The following is a 19,681-nucleotide window of genomic DNA, read 5'->3' as shown; positions in this document are numbered from 1 at the left end:
GGAGGTCGATTGAAGCAAATTTGTGAAAGGGTGGAGGGGGAAGAACGATAATGAAGTGTAACTGTATTCCCAATTTCCTTGCTTTTCTTGACTCGTTTTGTGAGTGTAAGGGTAAATTTATATTTTCAAATTGAGGAACATGACAGCAAATCCAATCAGAATAGGAGGAAAAATGAACAACGCTTAGACAAACCTTAAGATATCCTTTACTCTTCACTTTACTTTCCACCAAGCTCCTCATTGTTCTCTCCAGCATCCCTCGCTCCCCCAGCCCCCAGTGCCTCGACCTAACACACTCTACATATGCAGGGAGGCTTTTGACTTAGAAAGTGCTTTTATAAATATTACTTTATTTAATCGTTTCAGAAACTCCCTGACGTTGTGGTATTATCATCCCCACTGTAACACGAAGAATCTGAAATTGAGATAGACTAAGGGCTTGCACAAGTTAAGAAACTTTTCTCACTATCCTTTTTTTTCCATCCTTTTCAGATTCCTCCCCACAAACCCCCGAACGTCCCGCCGCCGGCCACACACACTAATTTTTCCTAACCTCGAACCCTTACCACCCTATGAGAACTGATTCTTTCGATCCTTTACATGTTCCCCACTTTCTCCTTTTCCCTTCCCGTTGCTCACGTTCGCTCAGCACAGACCCCTTCCCAAGTGTACAATTTAATGTGAGCCAAGGAGGGGAAAAGGAAAGCAGAAACTACAGGCAGTCCCGGACCTAGAAAGACCAAGGTGCTCGGGGAGTCGGCGTGACCGCTGCAGGATGGCGCCACTCTCAACACTTCGGAATCCCGATCGGGGGCCGCTGTTCCCGGTGACACTTACGTGACATTGGCAGGGCCCGGACAACCCGGGGGTGAACGGCAGCCGCCATCTTCTCCCACAATACCCCACGGCCGGCGCGCCGACCCACTACGGCTACTGAGCTGGGCCAAAATGATCTTCCACGCCTGTCTGCGCAGGCGCTAACCGGGAAGAGACGGGGTGGGTCAGAGATTGGGGTAGAGTGTGGAGAGAAGAGAGCTAGAGAAAGAGAGCGGGGCGCACGGGAGGAAACGTGAAGGAGAGGGCAAAGAAAGGAAATAGAGAAGAATCCTGGGGTTAGAATCTCAGATCTGGAGTGGACTATAATCTTATTGCCAAGGAACGTGAAGTTAAGAGTCAACCAGTGACTGACTGAAGGACTTGCAAAATGGCAGAACCCGAGCTGCAGAGAGCCCAACTTCCCTGACTCTCAGTTCAGTTTGTTATTCCCTGAAAATGTCAGCAGCTCTGGTGAGACTAGGGGAAAATGGAGGCGTGGCCCCAGCACTCGGGAAGTTCTCAAAGGAGAGAACCAGGGTCCAGAGGAGAGGTTGGACAAGAAAGGAGTGAGGCGGGACGTAGAGAAATGAAGGAAGAGAAATAGAAATGAGGATGTGCACCTCGAACTCACCAAGCACATTCTCTCCTCGGAGCCATAGCTCTTGCTGTACCCTTTACCTGGCATGCTCGCTCAGATGTCTACACCAGCTCAAGTTTCTGCTCAAAGAAAACTTCTCTGACACCCAAGGTGGTCATCATTCCATCGTCTATGTTGTTTTTACTTAATATGAAAGCACTTACCACCACCTGACATATGACTCCAGGGCTTCTTAACCTGGGGTGTGATTCATGAGTGGGCTCAAGGAAATCTGTGAACCTCCTGAAATGTTAAGTAAAATTTAGTGGGTATGTATGCCACTGCACATTTTTCTAGAAAGAAACTCAAGGTGATTCTAGAACAATAGTTTATAATTTTTATTTTCTTAACTGTGAACCTCTTTGAGAATCTGCACTGTTCTAGAAAGAGGTTTCTAGAGCCTGAGGAGATTGCAGAAAGATTAAACACTTGGATTTTTAAATAGTTTATTCTGGTCGCTCACTATTTCTGAGTGGGAGACAGCAACCAGCAACCTGCCCTGAGACATCTGCCTTGGGCTTATCAGAAAACAAACTAGTTTGGGGGAACTTTCTAGATTTGGTAATTCTTTCAGTGCTTTGTTTTTGTCAGGAAGAAAGTAGTGTGAGTTGCTTGTATGGACAAAAGTCCCCTAATGAGTAGAGGTTGCCTGTTATTGGGCTTGTAAGATTGGTTGTTTCCCACTTCATCCCCGCCCCCACTATTTCTTGAAGTGTCCTGTACCAAATTGAATTGGAAGAGAAAAGAAACTCCTGAAAAAAAAGGAAATTTCTTGAAGAAATTTTATCAGAGAGGTTTAATAATGCTACACAGTCATATTTCTTGGCCTCATCCGGTGTTCACCCAGCACTTAAAATTCTCTAATATTTGCTTCTGAGGTCAATATGAATATAAAATACTTAATTGGTTCTGATAAACTGACAGACCCCGTTATCATCAGCAGCCTCCTAACACCTGTGAAACATGGCAAGTCTGCTATTTTACACTTGAAGTCAAACACTGACTCATGTTCTCAATGCTAATTTCAAGATTGCATATTGTTGAAAGAGCACTGACTTAAAACTCAGAGTACTAGATCCCAGTCCCAGCTCTACCAGTTAATAGTTGTAATCTGGGCAGATTTCTACACCTATCAAACAGGGAAAGTAATACCTGCCCTGTTACCTCAAAAGATTATTGTGAGGATAAGATGACATAATGGGTGTGAAGGTGCTTTGTCAATTGCAAAGTACTATATGCATGTATGTGAAGTTCTATTTAAATACCACCGAAGTATCAAAGTTCTAGACTGTTAGAGCTGGAAGGGATCTTAAGAGATGAGTAAGCCCAATTTCTTTATTTTAAAGATGAAGAAACTGAGACAGTATAAAAGATCATCAATAGATAAATAACCTTGTTGAAGAAAGCCTGTAACAAACCAGTCAGTCACTTTTGAATCTGTTAGCAATTTTAATCTTTATCTTGTGGCCTTGATCAAGATTCTTTTTGTTTCATGGAAACTATGTACTAGTCCTATACTCAATCATTAATTAAGAGTACATAGGGTAATATTTCCAAAGAGGATGTACTAAGAATAAAGTCCTCCTCAAGGATAGAAATTGTCAACCAAATGCCTCTAAGTCTGATTTATCCCAGTACCTTTCCTCAGATTGAGGCACTGTAGAGAATGGATTAGCGCGACTGTATCCGACCATTGAAGATAAATTATAACCCAGAGATGGTCAGTCTGGGCAAAATATCTGCAAATTTACTTATTTGTTTGTTTGTTTATTTATTTATTTTTACAAAAGATAAGATGCTTATAATTCAGAGTCAAGGCTGGGTCCACAAAATGAAGTGATTCCGTGGGCTTTGCATAAAAAAACTTAGTAGATGCTCAATTTTTATTTCTTCCTCTCTGTACCCATCTGAATTTGTTCATACATAATAAATACTCTGTTGTTTTAAGTGCAATCCATTGGCAAAATTTTCCCCTCCCATATTCCCTGCCTAAATTAGATACTTAAAGGAGGAAATTAATTAGAGGAAAGCAAGCCCAGTCCTTCCAAACTAAGCATCAGAGACATGGAGTATATCTTAACCTATCCCCCTTGTCCTTTGACAACTCAGTTTCTGATAGCCTCACTACTGTTGCTATAGAGACAGTGATATCACCACCAGTTGCAATTCTGATGTCACTCTTCAGTCCCAACAAGGGGGAGGTACATGGAAGTCTGGGGGAGGAAACAAGATCTTGAGGTGAGCAAGAACATCCCAGCATCTTCATTGACTTTTAAAGTATAGTCTGGAGTCTTCTGTGGTTCACTATTCCAGTGCTACAGAGGTAGGAAATTCCACTGGACTGATAAAACAGCCCATTTTCTGAGCCTCTGTAGTTAAAAAGGAGAATTCAGTGACAAGTGATGGTTAACTTTTAATGTTCAACCCAGCTTCCCTCTTTGCACAGTCAATTTTACTTTTACATCAGAGTTTTCTGGAAATAAATGAGCCTCTCCCTCAGTAGCATTATAGCTAAACCTATCATCTTTGCTGCTGAAATTTTAATTTTGTTGCAGATTTAACCAGATCTCCTCAGCCATCCTTTTGGGATCATGAGGGTGTCTTACTCCTCACTTCCCATTTGACTGGAAGCTTAACTAACTGCTGACTTCTCTTCATTGTGTAACTATTCCAAAAGTTGTTGTTTTTCTCCTAGTGCTCGAGTAGCAAAATCAGACTGGTGTAGCTCTGAGTCCTGATTCTCATTTACTTTCATCCTCTTTACTCTTATTTCTGAAGTCTTGGCTAGACAACAGAGAATTGGAAAAGACAGGCTATATATATAGCCATGTGGAGAAAGTGTCTGTATTTATTGGACACCAGAGGAAGAAGCTAAGGGAAAGTGAAAACGGAGGAGATCCACAGAGAAGCTTAATAGTGAATGGTATCACCAAGGGAAAAGACACACACACACACACTTCTAATCCTTATTTAAACAAAATCAATTGTAACTGATGTCAGCAATAACCAAATTTATTGAGTGTGTACAATGTGCCAGGCACTTAGAAGAAGGGAATGAGAGAGAAAAAGAGAATGGATATAAATGAATATATTCTTCCTTTTTAAAACTAGTAATAAAACTTGGTTGAATAAACTTTAAAACCTGATCAGGTATGTATCACCCTGCAAAATCTTCATTTATGTTGCCTGTAATTTGGGCTTTTCTGTGACTTTAAGAACCTTGAGTAAATAGGAGCCTCTTGCTTATGATGGATGTAGGAGAAAAATGTCTTGAGATAGAGCTACGGTCTGAAGTAGAGGAACCATAACCCATAACCAAATCCCTGTGTTATGCCCTCTCTGGCTGACATTCACGATTTGCACTCCTCCTCAATTATTACTGAGGTAGTAACCACATTGGCATTTTTAAGGGGTATCCTTCTATGGGCCACAGGATCCCTCTGTTGGCATAGAAAAATTTCATAGCTTCTGGGATGTTAACCTGCAGAGCTCTAATATTTAAAGGAATATATCCAGTGTTTTTAACATTCCCTTTCTGGGCCTCAGTTTCTTAATCTGTAAAATGAGGGTGTTAGAATAAATGGTTTCTAGGATCCATTTATCTATACATTGTATAGAGTTAGCTTTCTTTCCTCATCAAATTTAATAGGTAATACAAATCATCTTTTTTCTCTTTTATTTTCTACCCTAACTCCAGGATATTATTCACCAACTTTGAACTTAAGATATTTATGAATCTGTTCATTGGCTCCATTAAACTAGATTTTCCTTCCCTCTTTTTCATTTCATTATGGGAAATGTATACAGATTTAGAAGTCTGAATATCATTATCATCAAAAGATATTTAAGTACTTCATATAAATACAATTAGCCAGGACAATTTAGGGAGTTTAAAGTCTAAAAGAAGCTTCATGGATGCAGATAAAAATGCAGAAGACAAAGAAAATAGAATAAAAACATTAGTACATGTAAGTGTAAGTGTTTGCTGGATATATATGACTAAAAGATTGTTGATTTATTTGTATTATTGGGATAGGAAGTTCTGTTAATAAATCATTGGATAAATATTTATACCTTGGATATGTCTCTAGGGTGAACGTATCCCCAAAAGGAATCAAGCCTCAAGAAAGCCTGAATGTGTGGCTTACCACCATAGCAAACTTGAGCAAAGTTTTTTTGTTGTTCTCAGATTCTCCTATTTAAGAAAGAAAGAAAAGATTATACTATCTGGAATTTGAAATAGGCAGTATTCCTATATTCATTCTTTCAGCAGGTGATTATTAAGCACCAACTTAAGACACTAGTTACTGTGAGGGATACCAAGATGAGTAAGAAAATGCATCTGTCCTCAGAAAGCCAGCTAATAAAAGAGATGAAATATATGTGAGCAATTAAAGTGCTAGATGGGATGTAAAGGTTGAAGCAAAATATGATGGAAACTTTGATAGAGGAGCAATCACATTCAGTTAGGTACTTAGAAAATATTTCATAGATGTGGTAAGCTTGTCCTGAGCTATCAAGCAAGGGTGGGATTTAGAGAGACATCACAGGGGGGAGGAGGAGGTGCATGGATATTCCAATATGAGAGTACAATGCCCTAATGTCTTCTATTTAAATGTCTTAGAAGAGGACGTACAAGAAAGATCTTTGATCTGGAAGCTAGATCTAACATTAACTATAAATTCCCTTTACAACATGAAGATGTGTATTTCTCTCAAGTCCTCAAAAGAATATTTACAAAGTGCTTTGAGATCCATGAATTCAGGACACTTATTCTTCATTCTAGCTACTTACTTTCTGACCTCCTAATCAAGAAGTTTGAGACTAAGCTAAAAACTTTTAGTTTTGTCATTGTTAAATAAGCCTTTATGATTATTACTGATTTGAAAGTGGAGAATAACAATAGTCATTTCAGAAAGTGTTGGCCAGAAGATGGAACCTTTTAACTTTTTTTTTTTTTTTTTGGTCATCTGGGAACCTCAGACTACACCCAGATTAAGACCTGGACTATAAATTTGAATGTCATTTTGTACTCATGACTTGTGTACTACATGTGAAAAATAATGAGTAAGTCAAAATCATTATTTGGTAATAAGAGCAATAGGGTTCATATGTAAAATTAGTCATTTTTATTTGTGTCTTTCCATTGCAGATCCCTTATATTTCATGGCAGGAGGGTTGGATAAATTTAGGGATAGTGAAGACAACAACAAATTAATCACGAACTTTCCTCATATCTCAGAACCTGTCCTCAGTAAGAGTAAGTGATCACATAATTTCCTTACTTTTGTACTTAATTTTCATTCTTGCTTTTAAATTGCAATATATAGCTTAAATAAGTCAGGAGCCCCTATTGATTTTGTCATTTTCTATTAGAAGTAATTCATTAAGATAAAATATCAACTGGAGATTGAAAGGTAAGTTTCTGGCTCTCACTTGGTCTATCAACAGTTCAGAGCAACCTGTTTCCAAGTCTTCTCATTCTCTGTCCAAGTAATAGTAACATCCATTCCTTTATTCATGGCAATATGCTTACTCAAGCATAAGAATATTAGCACATAATAGTTGCTGAGAGGCAATACAAGGCTTAACTTCATAGACATTAAGAACTCCCTTGTTATGGTTGTAAAAAAAAAACATTAAGATACTGAAGAATGTTAGGAAATCTTAGAAAATTTTTAAAGAAAAGAATAAATAAAAATAAATCTGGAGCTGGCCAGTTTTTCTCAGAATCTCCAGGGATTCTCATTCTTATGTTGATGTACCTTAGAATCACCCAGGATGCTTTTAAGAAATTGAATGCCTAAGTTTCCCCACCCCAAAACCACTGAAATGGATTCTTTGGGAGGTAGTATCTCAGATTCAGTATCTTTAAACAGTTCTCTGGGTGATTCTAACATCTAATCAGGGAGGAAAACCCACTGTGTACCCAAGGAAACTCTTGTATTACAGTGTCAGGAAGAGTAAGAGAAACAGTGTTCCTAATCTGAGTTAGTGATTAGGGTGTGAAAACAGGTACAAATCCTTGTGGGAGCAAAGGACAAGTAGCTCTCAAAAGGTCTTCTATTTTTTTTAAATAATTACTTGTAATAGTCTATATAAGAAAAATAATAAATCCATTTATAAATAAGCTTAAATCGTGTGTAATCTGTATTTGATTTGTGTTGGTTTTATTTTGAGGGAGGATGTCAACCCCCACCACTGCCCAAAGTCCTTTAAAACAAACATTTCCAATTAACCAGATATTCAACTCTTAATAATGCTTATTTCAAGCAATTTTTTATAAAATTAAATTTCACTGTAAAAAAATTAGGATAAGCTTTTGGACTTTATTGTAACAGTTTAAAACAACTTATAACAATTTTATTTTTTTAAGATTTTATTTATTTGAGAGAGAGAGAGAGAGCACACGCACACAGGAGCCAGGGGGAGGGGCAGAGGGAGAAGCAGACTCTCCACTGAGCAGGAGCTGGATCCCAGGACCTCAGGATCATGACCTGAGCTGAAGGCAGAAGCTTAACCACTTAACTGACTGAGCCACCCAGGTGCCCCTCTAACAATTTTAAATAAATGTTTTATTTTATTCTAACCAAATATGAATATATTATATATATATACTTCTTAAAGATATTTACATTAGAGAGGAAAAAATTGACCATCTTATTCCACCTTGTTGAGAAGTATAGATGTAAGCAAAGTTTATAATGAAAGAAGGGAACTTCAGTGTGGAAGCCTGGTAATGGAAGTCTGGCATGGAAAAAGATGTCAAAGAGAAGCCTCTCATACTTGTAGATTATCAGTGGACAAATATGATAATTAGCCATGTTTTCAATAAGATGCGATGCTAAGGAAAGTGGACAAGACTAAGACCAAAGGAATAGGGGCTGTTATGCTAAATTTTGAGGTTAGCAAAAAGCAAGTATAAGCAATTCTTTCATGAAAAGTGGCAACAAATGAAAGAAGAAAGTGGTAGCAGTTAGAGGGAGGCGTGAGATGGGAGAAGACAGCTAAAACGATTATCAGTTTTCTGGTTTGGAAAACTGGCTAGATGGCAGTGCCATTACTGAGATTAGGGAGTAGAGCAAAGTATTGGGAGGGTTATGGAACAGTCAACATCAGCAAGGGCATCCACGCAAAGGTCCATTGGATGGTGTACGTGGCATCTCTTTTCTCTTGGCATCCAGAAGTTTGGCTGAACCATGGAGACTAAGAATTTCCCCACCTTTGGCTATTTGGAGGGAGGGATTGATCTTAAGGAGGAGCTACTAGACTTACTACTGCTAATATAAGTTAGTGCTCTGGAAATTAATGAAAATGAAGCATATATTACTTTAAAAATAAGTTGGGGCAAAAAATAATAAGTTAGTGGGACAAGAACAGGCAGAGAAAAGAGAAATTCATTCTATCTTGATCGCATTGAGTTTTGAGTGTTTAGTGAAAATCCAGGATGTGGAAAGGCTGTCAAGCAAGGACACATAGAGCAGGACGTGGTTACATAGGTTCATTCACGAACAAATCCGTATTAAGCACCTCCAGCACAGAGCAGACACTGGCCTCAGTACTAGAGATACATGTATTTAAGAAATCTTCATGCAACTGAGAACTGAGAATGAAGAGATCTAGAGTCCCGTGGGTTGAAGTAGCTCTTGGGACAGGTCTCTATTGAAAGCATTGCTCCTATTTTCCACACCTCAGCCATTTGTTTTATTTCTCATTAATTTCATGTAACTTGTCCTTTGACGACCCTTTCTCATTTTTTTTCTACTTCCAGATGTCGGATAGGGTTGACTGGTTACAAAGCCAAAATGGAGTATGCAAAGTTGATGTCTTTTCCCCTGGAGACAGCCAACCCCAGGACTGGAAAATGGTAAGGGTCGACCTCTTTATAAATACTAATTTAGGAATAATGTGGAATACCATTAAGAATAGACTTATGAACTCCACCACCACTCCTCACCTCTCTTACTCACTACTCTTACTTACTCACTACTTACTTGAAATTCTTGGGGAAAAACATGAACTCCTCTAGAATAAAAAATTCTTACCCCTATTGTTTTGGGGGGAAAATCCCATATATGGTAATTTCATAGAAGAAATATAGTATAATTAATGTAAAACCTGTATATTACAGCTGTAAAATTTTCTTTAATTTTCAAACAGAAGGGGATTGGATTTCAAACAAATGTCTACAAAGTTCATAGAAACTATTTTCTGAAATGTAGGATGCCTCAAAATTCTCAGAACTATAAGGTCTCATCTAAGTAACATTATCATTCTGCCGTCATCATTCAACAAACATTTATTAAGTACTTAGTATCAGGCACTGTAAGTCAGGGTCCAGTCAGAAGATGGAAACCAGGGTGGGAGGATGGGTTAGCCTGGTGATGGGTATTGAGGAGGGCACGTTCTGCATGGAGCACTGGGTGTTATGCACAAACAATGAATCATGGAACACTATATCTAAAACTAATGATGTAATGTATGGTGATTAACATAACAATAAAAAATTTTTTTAAAAAGAGACCCATGCTGAAACACATTATGATCAAGCTTTCAAAAGACAAAGACAAATGGAGTATCAGTAGAAATGATATTTGATACTGTCAGGCCTGGACCATGAAAGTCTCCAATTCAGTTCTCCCTGATCTTGATTGTTCCTCATATACTTGAAGAATGGGTTTTGAGGCCCAAGGGGAGAGTGAAACCATGCAAAAGCAGAGCTTAAGTCCCCGAGTCACTGCAAAGAAAGCTGCTCATTGAATGTCCTCTCTAAACAAGGTGATTGAGAAATAAACCTCTATTTTCTTATACCACTAATACTTCAGGGGCTATATGATTTAAAACTAGCATTATCCCAAATAATATATTTTGCTTGTGTCATTTTGTTGCCAGGAATGCCCACCCTGTTATATCTATCAAAATGTTTAGAAGTCCATCTCAAATGCCACTACTTTTTCTAGTCACCCACCCAAAATTATCTGTCCTTTTTGTAACATTAAACATATCTCTTTTTATTATTTTCACTGATAACAAAGTATTTAGTAACATTTATGTTCATATTTTGTCTCTACAGTAGATTCTTCCAGAATGCAAAGATCATATTTCTTTCATCTTTTATATGTCCCACATTCTCTGGTACAGTGTATTGTACACAGACACTATATACATATTGAATTATGCAGGTAGTTTGTATTACACATCACCTACCCTAAATCCCTAAATCACCTCTATGGTAGAGGGCCATCATGGTAGATAGTTTGTATATTCGAACTTGATTTTCCATTTCTCGAATGCAGTCTCTGCTCTGACTACACCACCTTTTCTCTGTCTCTTTCTCAGACATGCTTATAGGCAGCTCTCCTAAAACTTCTTCCTAAAACTTCTTCTTAAAGCTAAATTATGTCCAAAATGAATTTCCCACTTGGGGGTGCCTGGGTGGCTCAGTCAGTTAAGAGTCCACCTTCAGCACAGGTCATGATCCCCAGGGTCCTGGGATTAAGCCCTGCATTGGCCTCCCTGCTCAGTTGGGAGCCTGCTTGTCCCTCTGCTTGCCGCTCCTCCTGCTTGTCCTCACTTTCTCTCTCTGTCAAATAAATAAATAAAATCTTAAAAAAAAAAAGAATTTCCCACTTGTTACTGATCTTTGGTTCAGAAAAACAATTTTTTAAAAAATTCATCACAGAAACTCAGAAAGTAGTTTCCCCGTACCTCCCATAGAAATGAATCACAGTACACATCCCTAGCCATACTGTCTTCCAGCATGTCTCTTTTCACCCAGAGCTCTACTTCCCCATACATATATGGTCAAGTTTTATTTCCTAGTATTCCCACAGACGGTTAACTATGTTCCACTGCATTTCCTAAAAATCAAGCTTATTGATTTCTCTTACTCTTATCTTACCTCTTCTGAAATCTAATCTTAATTTGAAATGTTTAAGTAGTATTATCTTATATACATCACTATAAGAGTACAAATTTTGTGCATATTATCTCATTTAATACTAATTATAATCACATGAGGAAATTATTAAAATTAACAATAATTACCATATGATTCAGCAGTTCCACTTCCAAGTGTATATCTGAAGGAAACAAAATCACTATTTTGAAGTGATAACTGCACCCTATGTTTATTGCAGCATTATTCACAATAGCCAAGACATGGAAGCAACCTAAGTGTCCATCCATGGATAAATGAATAAAGAAAATGTAGTATATATATACAACAGAATATTATCCAACCATAAAAAGAAGGAAGATTGCCTTTTGTAATAACATGGATGGACCTAAAGGGTATTAAGCTAAGTGAAATAAGTCAGACAGAGAAGGACAAATACTGTGTGATCTCACTTATATGTAGAGTCTTAAAAAAGAAAACTCTTAGATACAGAGAACAGATAGGTGGTTGCCAGGGGTGGGTGGTATGAGAATGAGCAAAGTGAGTTGAGAGAGTCAAAAGGTATAAACTTCAAGCTATAAAAGAAATAAGTCCTGGGGATTTAATGTACAGCATAGTGACAATAGTTGTTATTACTGTATTGTATATTTGAAAGTTGCAAAGAGAATAGATCTTAAAAGTTCTTGTTACAAGAAAAAATAATCTTGAACTATGGTGTGGTGAAGGATGTTAACTAGACTTATTGTGATCATTTTGCAATATGTACAAATATTGAATCATTGTACTGTATACCTGAAACTAATATAATGTTATATGTCAATTAAATCTCCATAAAAAATAATAAACTTCCAACCACGTATCAAAAGTAAACACAGAAACACAAGACTCACCTGTCCAGAAATCAAAGAACTCTTCTACTTCCAAGTGGGCACAAAATTCTTAATTGCTTTGAGCTTGAGATGGGCAAAAAATACTAGCAAACCAAATTTTCCATTGTCTCTTACCCAACAGAGAATAGATCTCTACAAACAATTAATCCATTAAAGAGATCACCAAATGGTTAAAAAATAAAACCAAATTCTTGATCACCACTGCCACCAACAGTTATTGGCCATCAGGGAACCAAAATGAACACTAAAAGCAAAATTAGTACAGAGAAAAATTAAAACTAGAAAAAACAGAATGCAAAGTTCTGTTGCCACCTTGGATTCACCTCTGGGGTCAAAGAAAAGATGCACCTGGTATACTTCCCTCAAGATGATATTTGTCTCTGTTAGGTGAATCTGCTGGACATCTTGGCAAAGAATTCCAAAACTGTTAAAAGATCATTTTCAGAGAAGGTGAAATAATGACTTTCATATATATATATATATATATATAAACTCATGGTGGGGATCAGACTCGGTGGCTCAGTCCAGTAAGTATCGACTCTTGCTCTTAGCTCAGGTCTTGATCTCACAGTTGAGAGTTCAAGCCCCACATTTGACTCCGTGCTGGGTATGGAGCCTACTTAAAATTAATTAATTAATTATCTCCCTATTTTTCTAATTTTTCTATTTCTCTAATTTTCTTATAAGTAATTTAATTAATTAAATTTCTGAAACTAATTAAACTAAAATAAACTCACAGTAAATGTTTTAATCATTAACAAGAGACTGGTGAGGTTCAAAGGAGAATCAAAGAAAAGAACCACATATATAGATCAGGAATATTGAAGTGAATGTGCAAATGGGGGCAAAAATGACCTTTTCTACAGTGGAACTTTCTCTGGTCAGAATTAACATGTATAAACAAGAATTATATTGCATTGCTATCAGTTATCTACAGAGTTGTAACATAGCTACAAGAGAATCAGAATCAGAAAATGTAGAAGACTGTGGTATAGCTTATGCATAGCTTTCCACTAAAGTGTGAAATTTTAACTATTATTCAAATTAGGAGAACCATTTAGGAGGACTTTGCACCAAGCATGATGGCCCACAGACAGCTTAAACCAGCCCCATAGCAGACCGATACAACTGCTTTTCTCTTCTTTCCAAGTCATCAAAACATAGCAGTGTACTGAAGGTGTGGAGAGCCAATTCTAGAGTCAGAACTGGATTTGAATACTAAATTCCATCATGTGGCAGCTGTGAGATACTAGCCAATTTATGTTACTTCTCTAAGTCACAGTTTTCTCATCTATGAAACCAGAACAGTAATACCTCCGTGTATTATGAGGCTGTATATGAGGATTAAGTGAAATAATGTGTGTAAAGCACTGAGCACAGTGCCTGGCAAACACAAGTATTTAAGAAATAGTAGCTAATAACTTATGTGACACTTGGTAATTAAAGTGCCAAATTATTCTTTAAAGATGGGCAATACTTGCAGTCATTCCTAGATAGACATTAATATAATGACAGTACTCCTTTACATTTGATAGTAAATAGGACACTTTCACATACTTAATTTAGCCTATGTTCAAGTGAAAATTATAGATTGTAATATGTAAACGTAAAACTATGTATATGTGCTTATTACAGCTAGTATTCATTAAAGAATCTGTATTCATTCGAAACTAATAAATTGTCCACAGATATTAACTCCTCAATTAAAAATTAGATTATTCACTTAAGTGATATCAAATAGTTCATTGGAAGCCATTTAACATATCAATACTGTGCTTGTGTAGCCTGGCGAAATGATTAATTATGCACAATTGTCCTTGAATTCTCTAATTTTTTTAAAACTATAGTTTTAATAAGAGATCTAAATAAAAACAGATAAGCCATAGAAAATAGCAAGTAATATAAATATAAGAAAAATTGGATTCAGTTCAAATGCTAACTCTGCTACATATCAGATGACTGTCAGATCTTAAGGATATATATTGTTAAAAGCAATATCATGTAGTGGCTGAGAGCATGGGCTCTAGAGTCAGACTGCCTGGGTTGGAACTCCTGCTCCATCAGTGATTAACTGTATAACCTCAGATAAGTAACTAACTAGATCTCTCCTTTCTTCAGTCCCTTTCTCTGTAAAATGTGGATAATAAAAGAGCTAATATTTAAGTTTACTGCAAGAATAATGTTAAGTGAGGGACGCCTGGGTGGCTCAGTCAGTTAAGCATCTCCCTTTGGCTCAGGTCATGATCTCAGGGTCCTGAGATGGAGCCCTGCTCTCCGGGGGGTCTGCTTCTCCCTCTGCCTCTGCTCCTCCCCCTCACTCATGCACGTGCACTCTCTCTCTCTCTCTCTTTATTAAACAAATAAAATCTTTTTTTTTTAAAGAATACTGCTAAGTGAGATAATAATCTTAAAATACTTGGAACAGTGCCTGATACATACTAAGTACCTAATAAATGTTGGTTACTTTTATTGTGATGATACCACAGTTAAGGCTTGAGAAAGGTGAGCATTTTTCTAATGAAATCTTCGAGGTTGTCCTGAATGTCCCATGTCTTCACTTTGTTATAGTCGGATGAATCCTTGTCTGTTTTTAAGGAAGCCTCAACTGATCCTATCAGAGTGCTCAGCTGGCTCCGCAGAGACTTGGAAAAAAGCACAGCAGGGTTCCAAGATGTTAAGTTCAAGCCTGGAGAACCCTCACTGGGTGGGGAAATGAGCGACTTAGGAGACCCCCGCAAGGGTTTCTCTGTGGACTATTACAATACCACCAACAAGGGCAGTCCAGGACGATTGCACTTTGAGATGACTCACAGAGAGAACCCCATCCAGGGCGCCAGTGTCCATCTCGGTAATGGGAGTTCAGTAGATGAAGTTTCTTTCTATGCTAATCGCCTCACAAATCTAGTCATAGCCATGGCCCGTAAGGAGATCAATGAGAGGATAGATGGTTCTGAAAACAAATGTGTCCATCAGTCATTGTACATGGGAGATGAACCCACACCCAACAAAAGCTTGAGTACGGTGGCATCAGAACTGGTGAATGAGACTGTCTCTGCATGTTCCAAGAATGCTACCTCAGATAAGGCTCCAGGCTCTGGTGACAGAGCCTCAGGATCATTACAGAGTCCCCCAAATTTGAAATATAAGACCACTCTGAAGATCAATGAGAGCACCAAGGAAAGCAAGGGTCCAGATGATAAGCCTGCTTCTAAGAAGTCTTTCTTCTACAAGGAAGTGTTTGAATTTTGTAATGCAGGTGACGCCAAAGAGGGTGGAAGGTCCTTACCTGGGGAGAGAAGGATGTTCAGAGGGCAAGAAAGGCCTGATGACTTTACAGCTTCTGTTAGTCAAGGGATCATGACCTATGCTAACAGTGTGGTATCTGATATGATGGTTTCCATCATGAAGACACTGAGGATCCAAGTGAAGGACACAACCATTGCCACCATTCTGCTAAAGAAGGTACTACTCAAGCATGCAAAAGAGGTAGTCTCAGATCTTATTGATTCCTTCATGAAGAACCTCCACAATGTCACAGGGACCCTCATGACTGATTCAGATTTTGTCTCAGCCGTAAAAAGAAGTTTATTCTCTCACGGAAGCCAGAAGGCCACAGATATCATGGATGCCATGCTGGGTAAGCTATACACTGTAATGTTTGCAAAGAAACCCCCTGAAAATATCAGGAAAACTAAGGACAAGTCTGAGAGTTACTCCCTTGTCTCCATGAAAGGAATGGGTGATCCTAAAAACCGAAATGTAAACTTTGCAACCATGAAATCTGAAGGTAAATTGAGGGAAAAAATGTACTGTCCTGCATCCAAACCAGAGAAGGAGAAGTCTTGTGCCGAAACTCTGGGTGAACACATTATCAAAGAGGGTTTGACCTTTTGGCATAAAAATCAACAAAAAGAAGGAAGATCTCCAGGTTTCCAAAGGGCAACATTTACAGCTCCCAACAAACAGTACAAGCCTGTACCAGACATTCCTCTGGGACATCCTCTGGATACTTGCAACCTCAGTCCCCCTATGCATCACCAAGAGAAACCTGAGAATTTTATGAGTGATTCAGACTCCTGGGCCAAGGACCTGATCGTATCTGCCTTACTTCTGATTCAATACCACCTGGCCCAGGGAGGAAGCATGGATGCACAGAGCTTCCTTGAAGCTGCTGGCAGCACCAACTTGCCTGCCAGCAAGTCCCCTGTAGTTTCTGATGAGTCCCGCCCTAAGTCTCCTCAAATGGGAGGTGACCAAGAAGAAGCAGAAAAGAAGGATCTAATGAGTGTTTTCTTTAACTTCATCCGGAATTTGCTTGGTGAGACCATTTTCAAGAGTGACCGTAGCCCTGAACCCAAGGTGCCAGAACAGCAAATTAAGGAAGAATATAGCCACCAGTGTGAAAGACCTGTAACCCCTTCTCCCATCAAATTAAGTGAAGGCAATGAGGCTGGTGGTACCTTTGCTGGGCTGACCAAGATGGTTGCTAGCCAGCTAGATGGCCACATGAATGGGCAAATGGTAGAATATCTGATGGACTCAGTGATGAAGTTATGTCTCATTATTGCCAAGTTCTGTGACTCTCCCTTGGCAGAGCTGGGAGATGATAAGTCTGGAGATGCGAGCAGGCCAACTTCAGCCTTCCCAGATAGTTTATATGAGTGCTTACCAGTCAAGGGCACAGGGACAGCAGAGACTCTCCTGCAGAATGCCTATCAAGCTATCCATAATGAATTGAGAGGTATATCAGGACAGCCCCCTGAAGGATGTGCAGCATCCAAAATGATTGGCAGCAATCATAGCCCAAGTGATACAGTTCAGAACAAGCAACTCCAAGCCGTACTTCAGTGGGTAGCTGCCTCTGAACTCAATGTGCCTATTTTGTACATTGCTGGTGGCGACGAAGGAATCCAGGAGAAGGTAAGGAAGTAGAGTCAGAGGAATTGGGGAAGATTTTTTTAAGGGTTAATTAGGGTTTAAAGTTCTGTTTTCTTTCTGAATGGGAAGACAGCTACAAGAAGAGTAGGAGGAGGACAGTAAGAATTGGAAGATGCCTCTTGGCAGAGATAATGGATAAAGTAAAATTGGGCATATCAAAGTGGAAAAAGAGGAATAAGTATATATAAAATGTGATATTGATTTATTATATGTGTATGATATGTGATAATCAAATCTGATTCTTTTTTCTGCATATATTGGTGGGAATGCACAGATGAAAAACCTCCAAGAGACTTAGCAAAAGAGTCAGATAAAGGTCTGGGCCTCAGGCTGAAATTTGGATAGGACAGCATATTGCCTTAAGAATGAGAAGGAGCTGCTGGGAGGCATCCCGGGAATGTACTGAGGGGGTGGGAGGTTAGGGTAAAGGATCTAGGCTTATACCCTTTCAAACTTGTCATTACTCTCTCAGCTGGTTGTCTAGGAACTGTTGGGGATTTGACAGGATTCAATAAATAACATCCCTCTTCCCCTTACTCTAAGTTCTGAATCAATTGAGAAGTAAGACTAAAGAATAAGGCAGATGGGAAATCAACTTATCACTGTTATTACTGATAAAGGTAAGTACGTGCCTTCTAACTCCTTGCTCCTCCCCATGGGGCCTTGGAACTGCTTACTGAAGAGAATTGTGCATGTGTCTGGTAAAATTGGTATATAACTTTACAGGCAGACCTCAAAGGCATTGTGGGTTCTGTTCCAGACCACTGCAATAAAGCAAAGTCAAATGAATTTTTTGGTTTCCCAGTGCATATAAAAGTTATGTTTATACCATACTGTAGTCAATTAAGTGTGCGATAGCATTATTTCTTTAAAAAAAAAAAGTGCATACTTAAATTTAAAAAATGCTTTATTGCTAAAAATGCTAACCATCATCTGAGCTCTTAGCAAATATAATCACTAGTCAAGATCACTACAACAAATATAAGAACGAAAATGTTTGAAATATTGCAAGAATTGTCAAAATATGACACAGAGACCCAGAGTGAGGAAATGCTGTTGGAAAAATAGCAGCAATAGACTCACTCAGTGCAGGGTTGTCACAAACCTTCACTTTGTAAAAAATGCAGTATCTGCAAAGTGCAATAAGCAAAACACAATAAAACACATATGCCTGTATATCAGTTTCAGGGGTACATTATAATTCGATATCTGTATATACTACAAAGTGATCATCACCAAAGGTCTAGTTACCATCCATCACCCCACAATTCAGCTCTTGACCCATTTCACCCACCCCTAACCCAGTTTCCCTCTGGTAACCACCAGACTATTCTCTGTATATGAGTTTGGGGTTTTTTGTTTGGGGTTTTTTTTTTTTAGGTTCCACACATAAGTGAAATCATAGAGTATTTGTCTTTCTCTATCTGACTTATTTCACTTAGCGTAACACCCTCAAGGTCCACCCCCGAGTTGTCACAACTGGCAAGATTTTCTCCCTTTTTATGGCTGAGGAGTATTCCATTGCACACGCGCGCGTGCACGCGCACACACACACACACACACACACACACACGGCCCATACCTTCTTTATCCATTTATCCATCAAAGGACACTTGGGTTGTTTCCACGTCTTGGCTACTGTAAAAAATGCTGCAATGAACATACATATAGCTTTTCAAATTTGTGTTTTTGTATTCTACAGATAAATACCCAGAAGTGAAATTGCTGGATCATATGATAGTTCTACTTTTAATTTTTTGAAAATCTCCATACTATTTGCCATAGTGGCTGCACCAATTTACATTTCCACCAACAGTGTATGAGGACTTCTTTTTCTCCACATCTTCTCCAACACTTGTTATTTCTTGCCTTTTTTATGATAGCCATTCTGACAGGTGTGAGGTAATATTTTATTGTGGTTTTGATTTGCTTTTTCCTGATAATTAGTAATATTGAGCATCTTTTTATGTCCCTGTTGGCAATCTGTCTTCTTTCAAAAAATGTCTATTCAGATCTTCTGCCCATTTTTTTGTTACAGTATTTTTTAAATGTATTATTATTGAATATAGTCAACACACTATATTAGTTTCAGGTGTGCAAAGTAGTAACTTTACAATTCTATACATTACTCAGTGCACACCATAATAAGCAGAGTCACCATCTTCCACCATACAAGGTTATTACAATGTTATTGATTATATTCCCTATGCTGGACTTTTCATCTCCATGACTTTATAACTAGGACTTTGTACCTTTTAATCTCTTTCACCAGTTTTGCCCATCCTCCAACCTCCTTCCCTCTGGCAACCCCCAGTTTGTTCTCTGTATTTAAGAGTCTCTTTGGTTTTTGTTTGTTTGTTTATTCATTTGTTTTTTAGATTTTACATATAAGTGAAATCATGTAATATTTGTCTTTGTCTTATTTTTTTATTATTATGTTCAGTTAACCAACATATAGTACATCATTAGTTTTTTTTATTATTATGTTAGTTACCATATAGT

The 19,681-nt window shown here is 38.2% G+C and overlaps 2 protein-coding genes across 5 annotated transcripts in view; one reads left to right on the top strand and one right to left on the bottom strand.

Annotated features, from left to right (window-relative positions):
- Positions 1 to 982, bottom strand: part of NDUFA9 (NADH:ubiquinone oxidoreductase subunit A9) — a 34,423-nt gene extending 33,441 nt beyond the window's left edge. Inside the window, exon 1 of the mRNA XM_036082129.2 lies at positions 838 to 982. Within this exon, the coding sequence (XP_035938022.1) occupies positions 838 to 886 (49 nt within the window). The 5' untranslated portion in view covers positions 887 to 982. The remainder of the gene's footprint in view (positions 1 to 837) is intronic.
- Positions 976 to 19,681, top strand: part of AKAP3 (A-kinase anchoring protein 3) — a 34,363-nt gene continuing 15,657 nt past the window's right edge. The window contains exons 1-4 of one of the 4 annotated variants that reach the window (XM_078075514.1): positions 976 to 1,722; positions 6,606 to 6,713; positions 9,225 to 9,320; positions 14,810 to 17,161. In XM_078075514.1, the coding sequence (XP_077931640.1) occupies positions 9,225 to 9,320; positions 14,810 to 17,161 (2,448 nt within the window). In that variant the 5' untranslated portion in view covers positions 976 to 1,722; positions 6,606 to 6,713. The remainder of the gene's footprint in view (positions 1,723 to 6,605; positions 6,714 to 9,224; positions 9,321 to 14,809; positions 17,162 to 19,681) is intronic. The other 3 variants (XM_078075513.1, XM_036082127.2, XM_036082126.2) reach the window with 3 other exon arrangements.

This window comes from Halichoerus grypus, chromosome 6 (genome assembly GCF_964656455.1).
Source record: "Halichoerus grypus chromosome 6, mHalGry1.hap1.1, whole genome shotgun sequence".
NCBI lineage: Eukaryota > Metazoa > Chordata > Mammalia > Carnivora > Phocidae > Halichoerus > Halichoerus grypus.
This window is presented reverse-complemented; position numbering and strand designations above follow the sequence as displayed.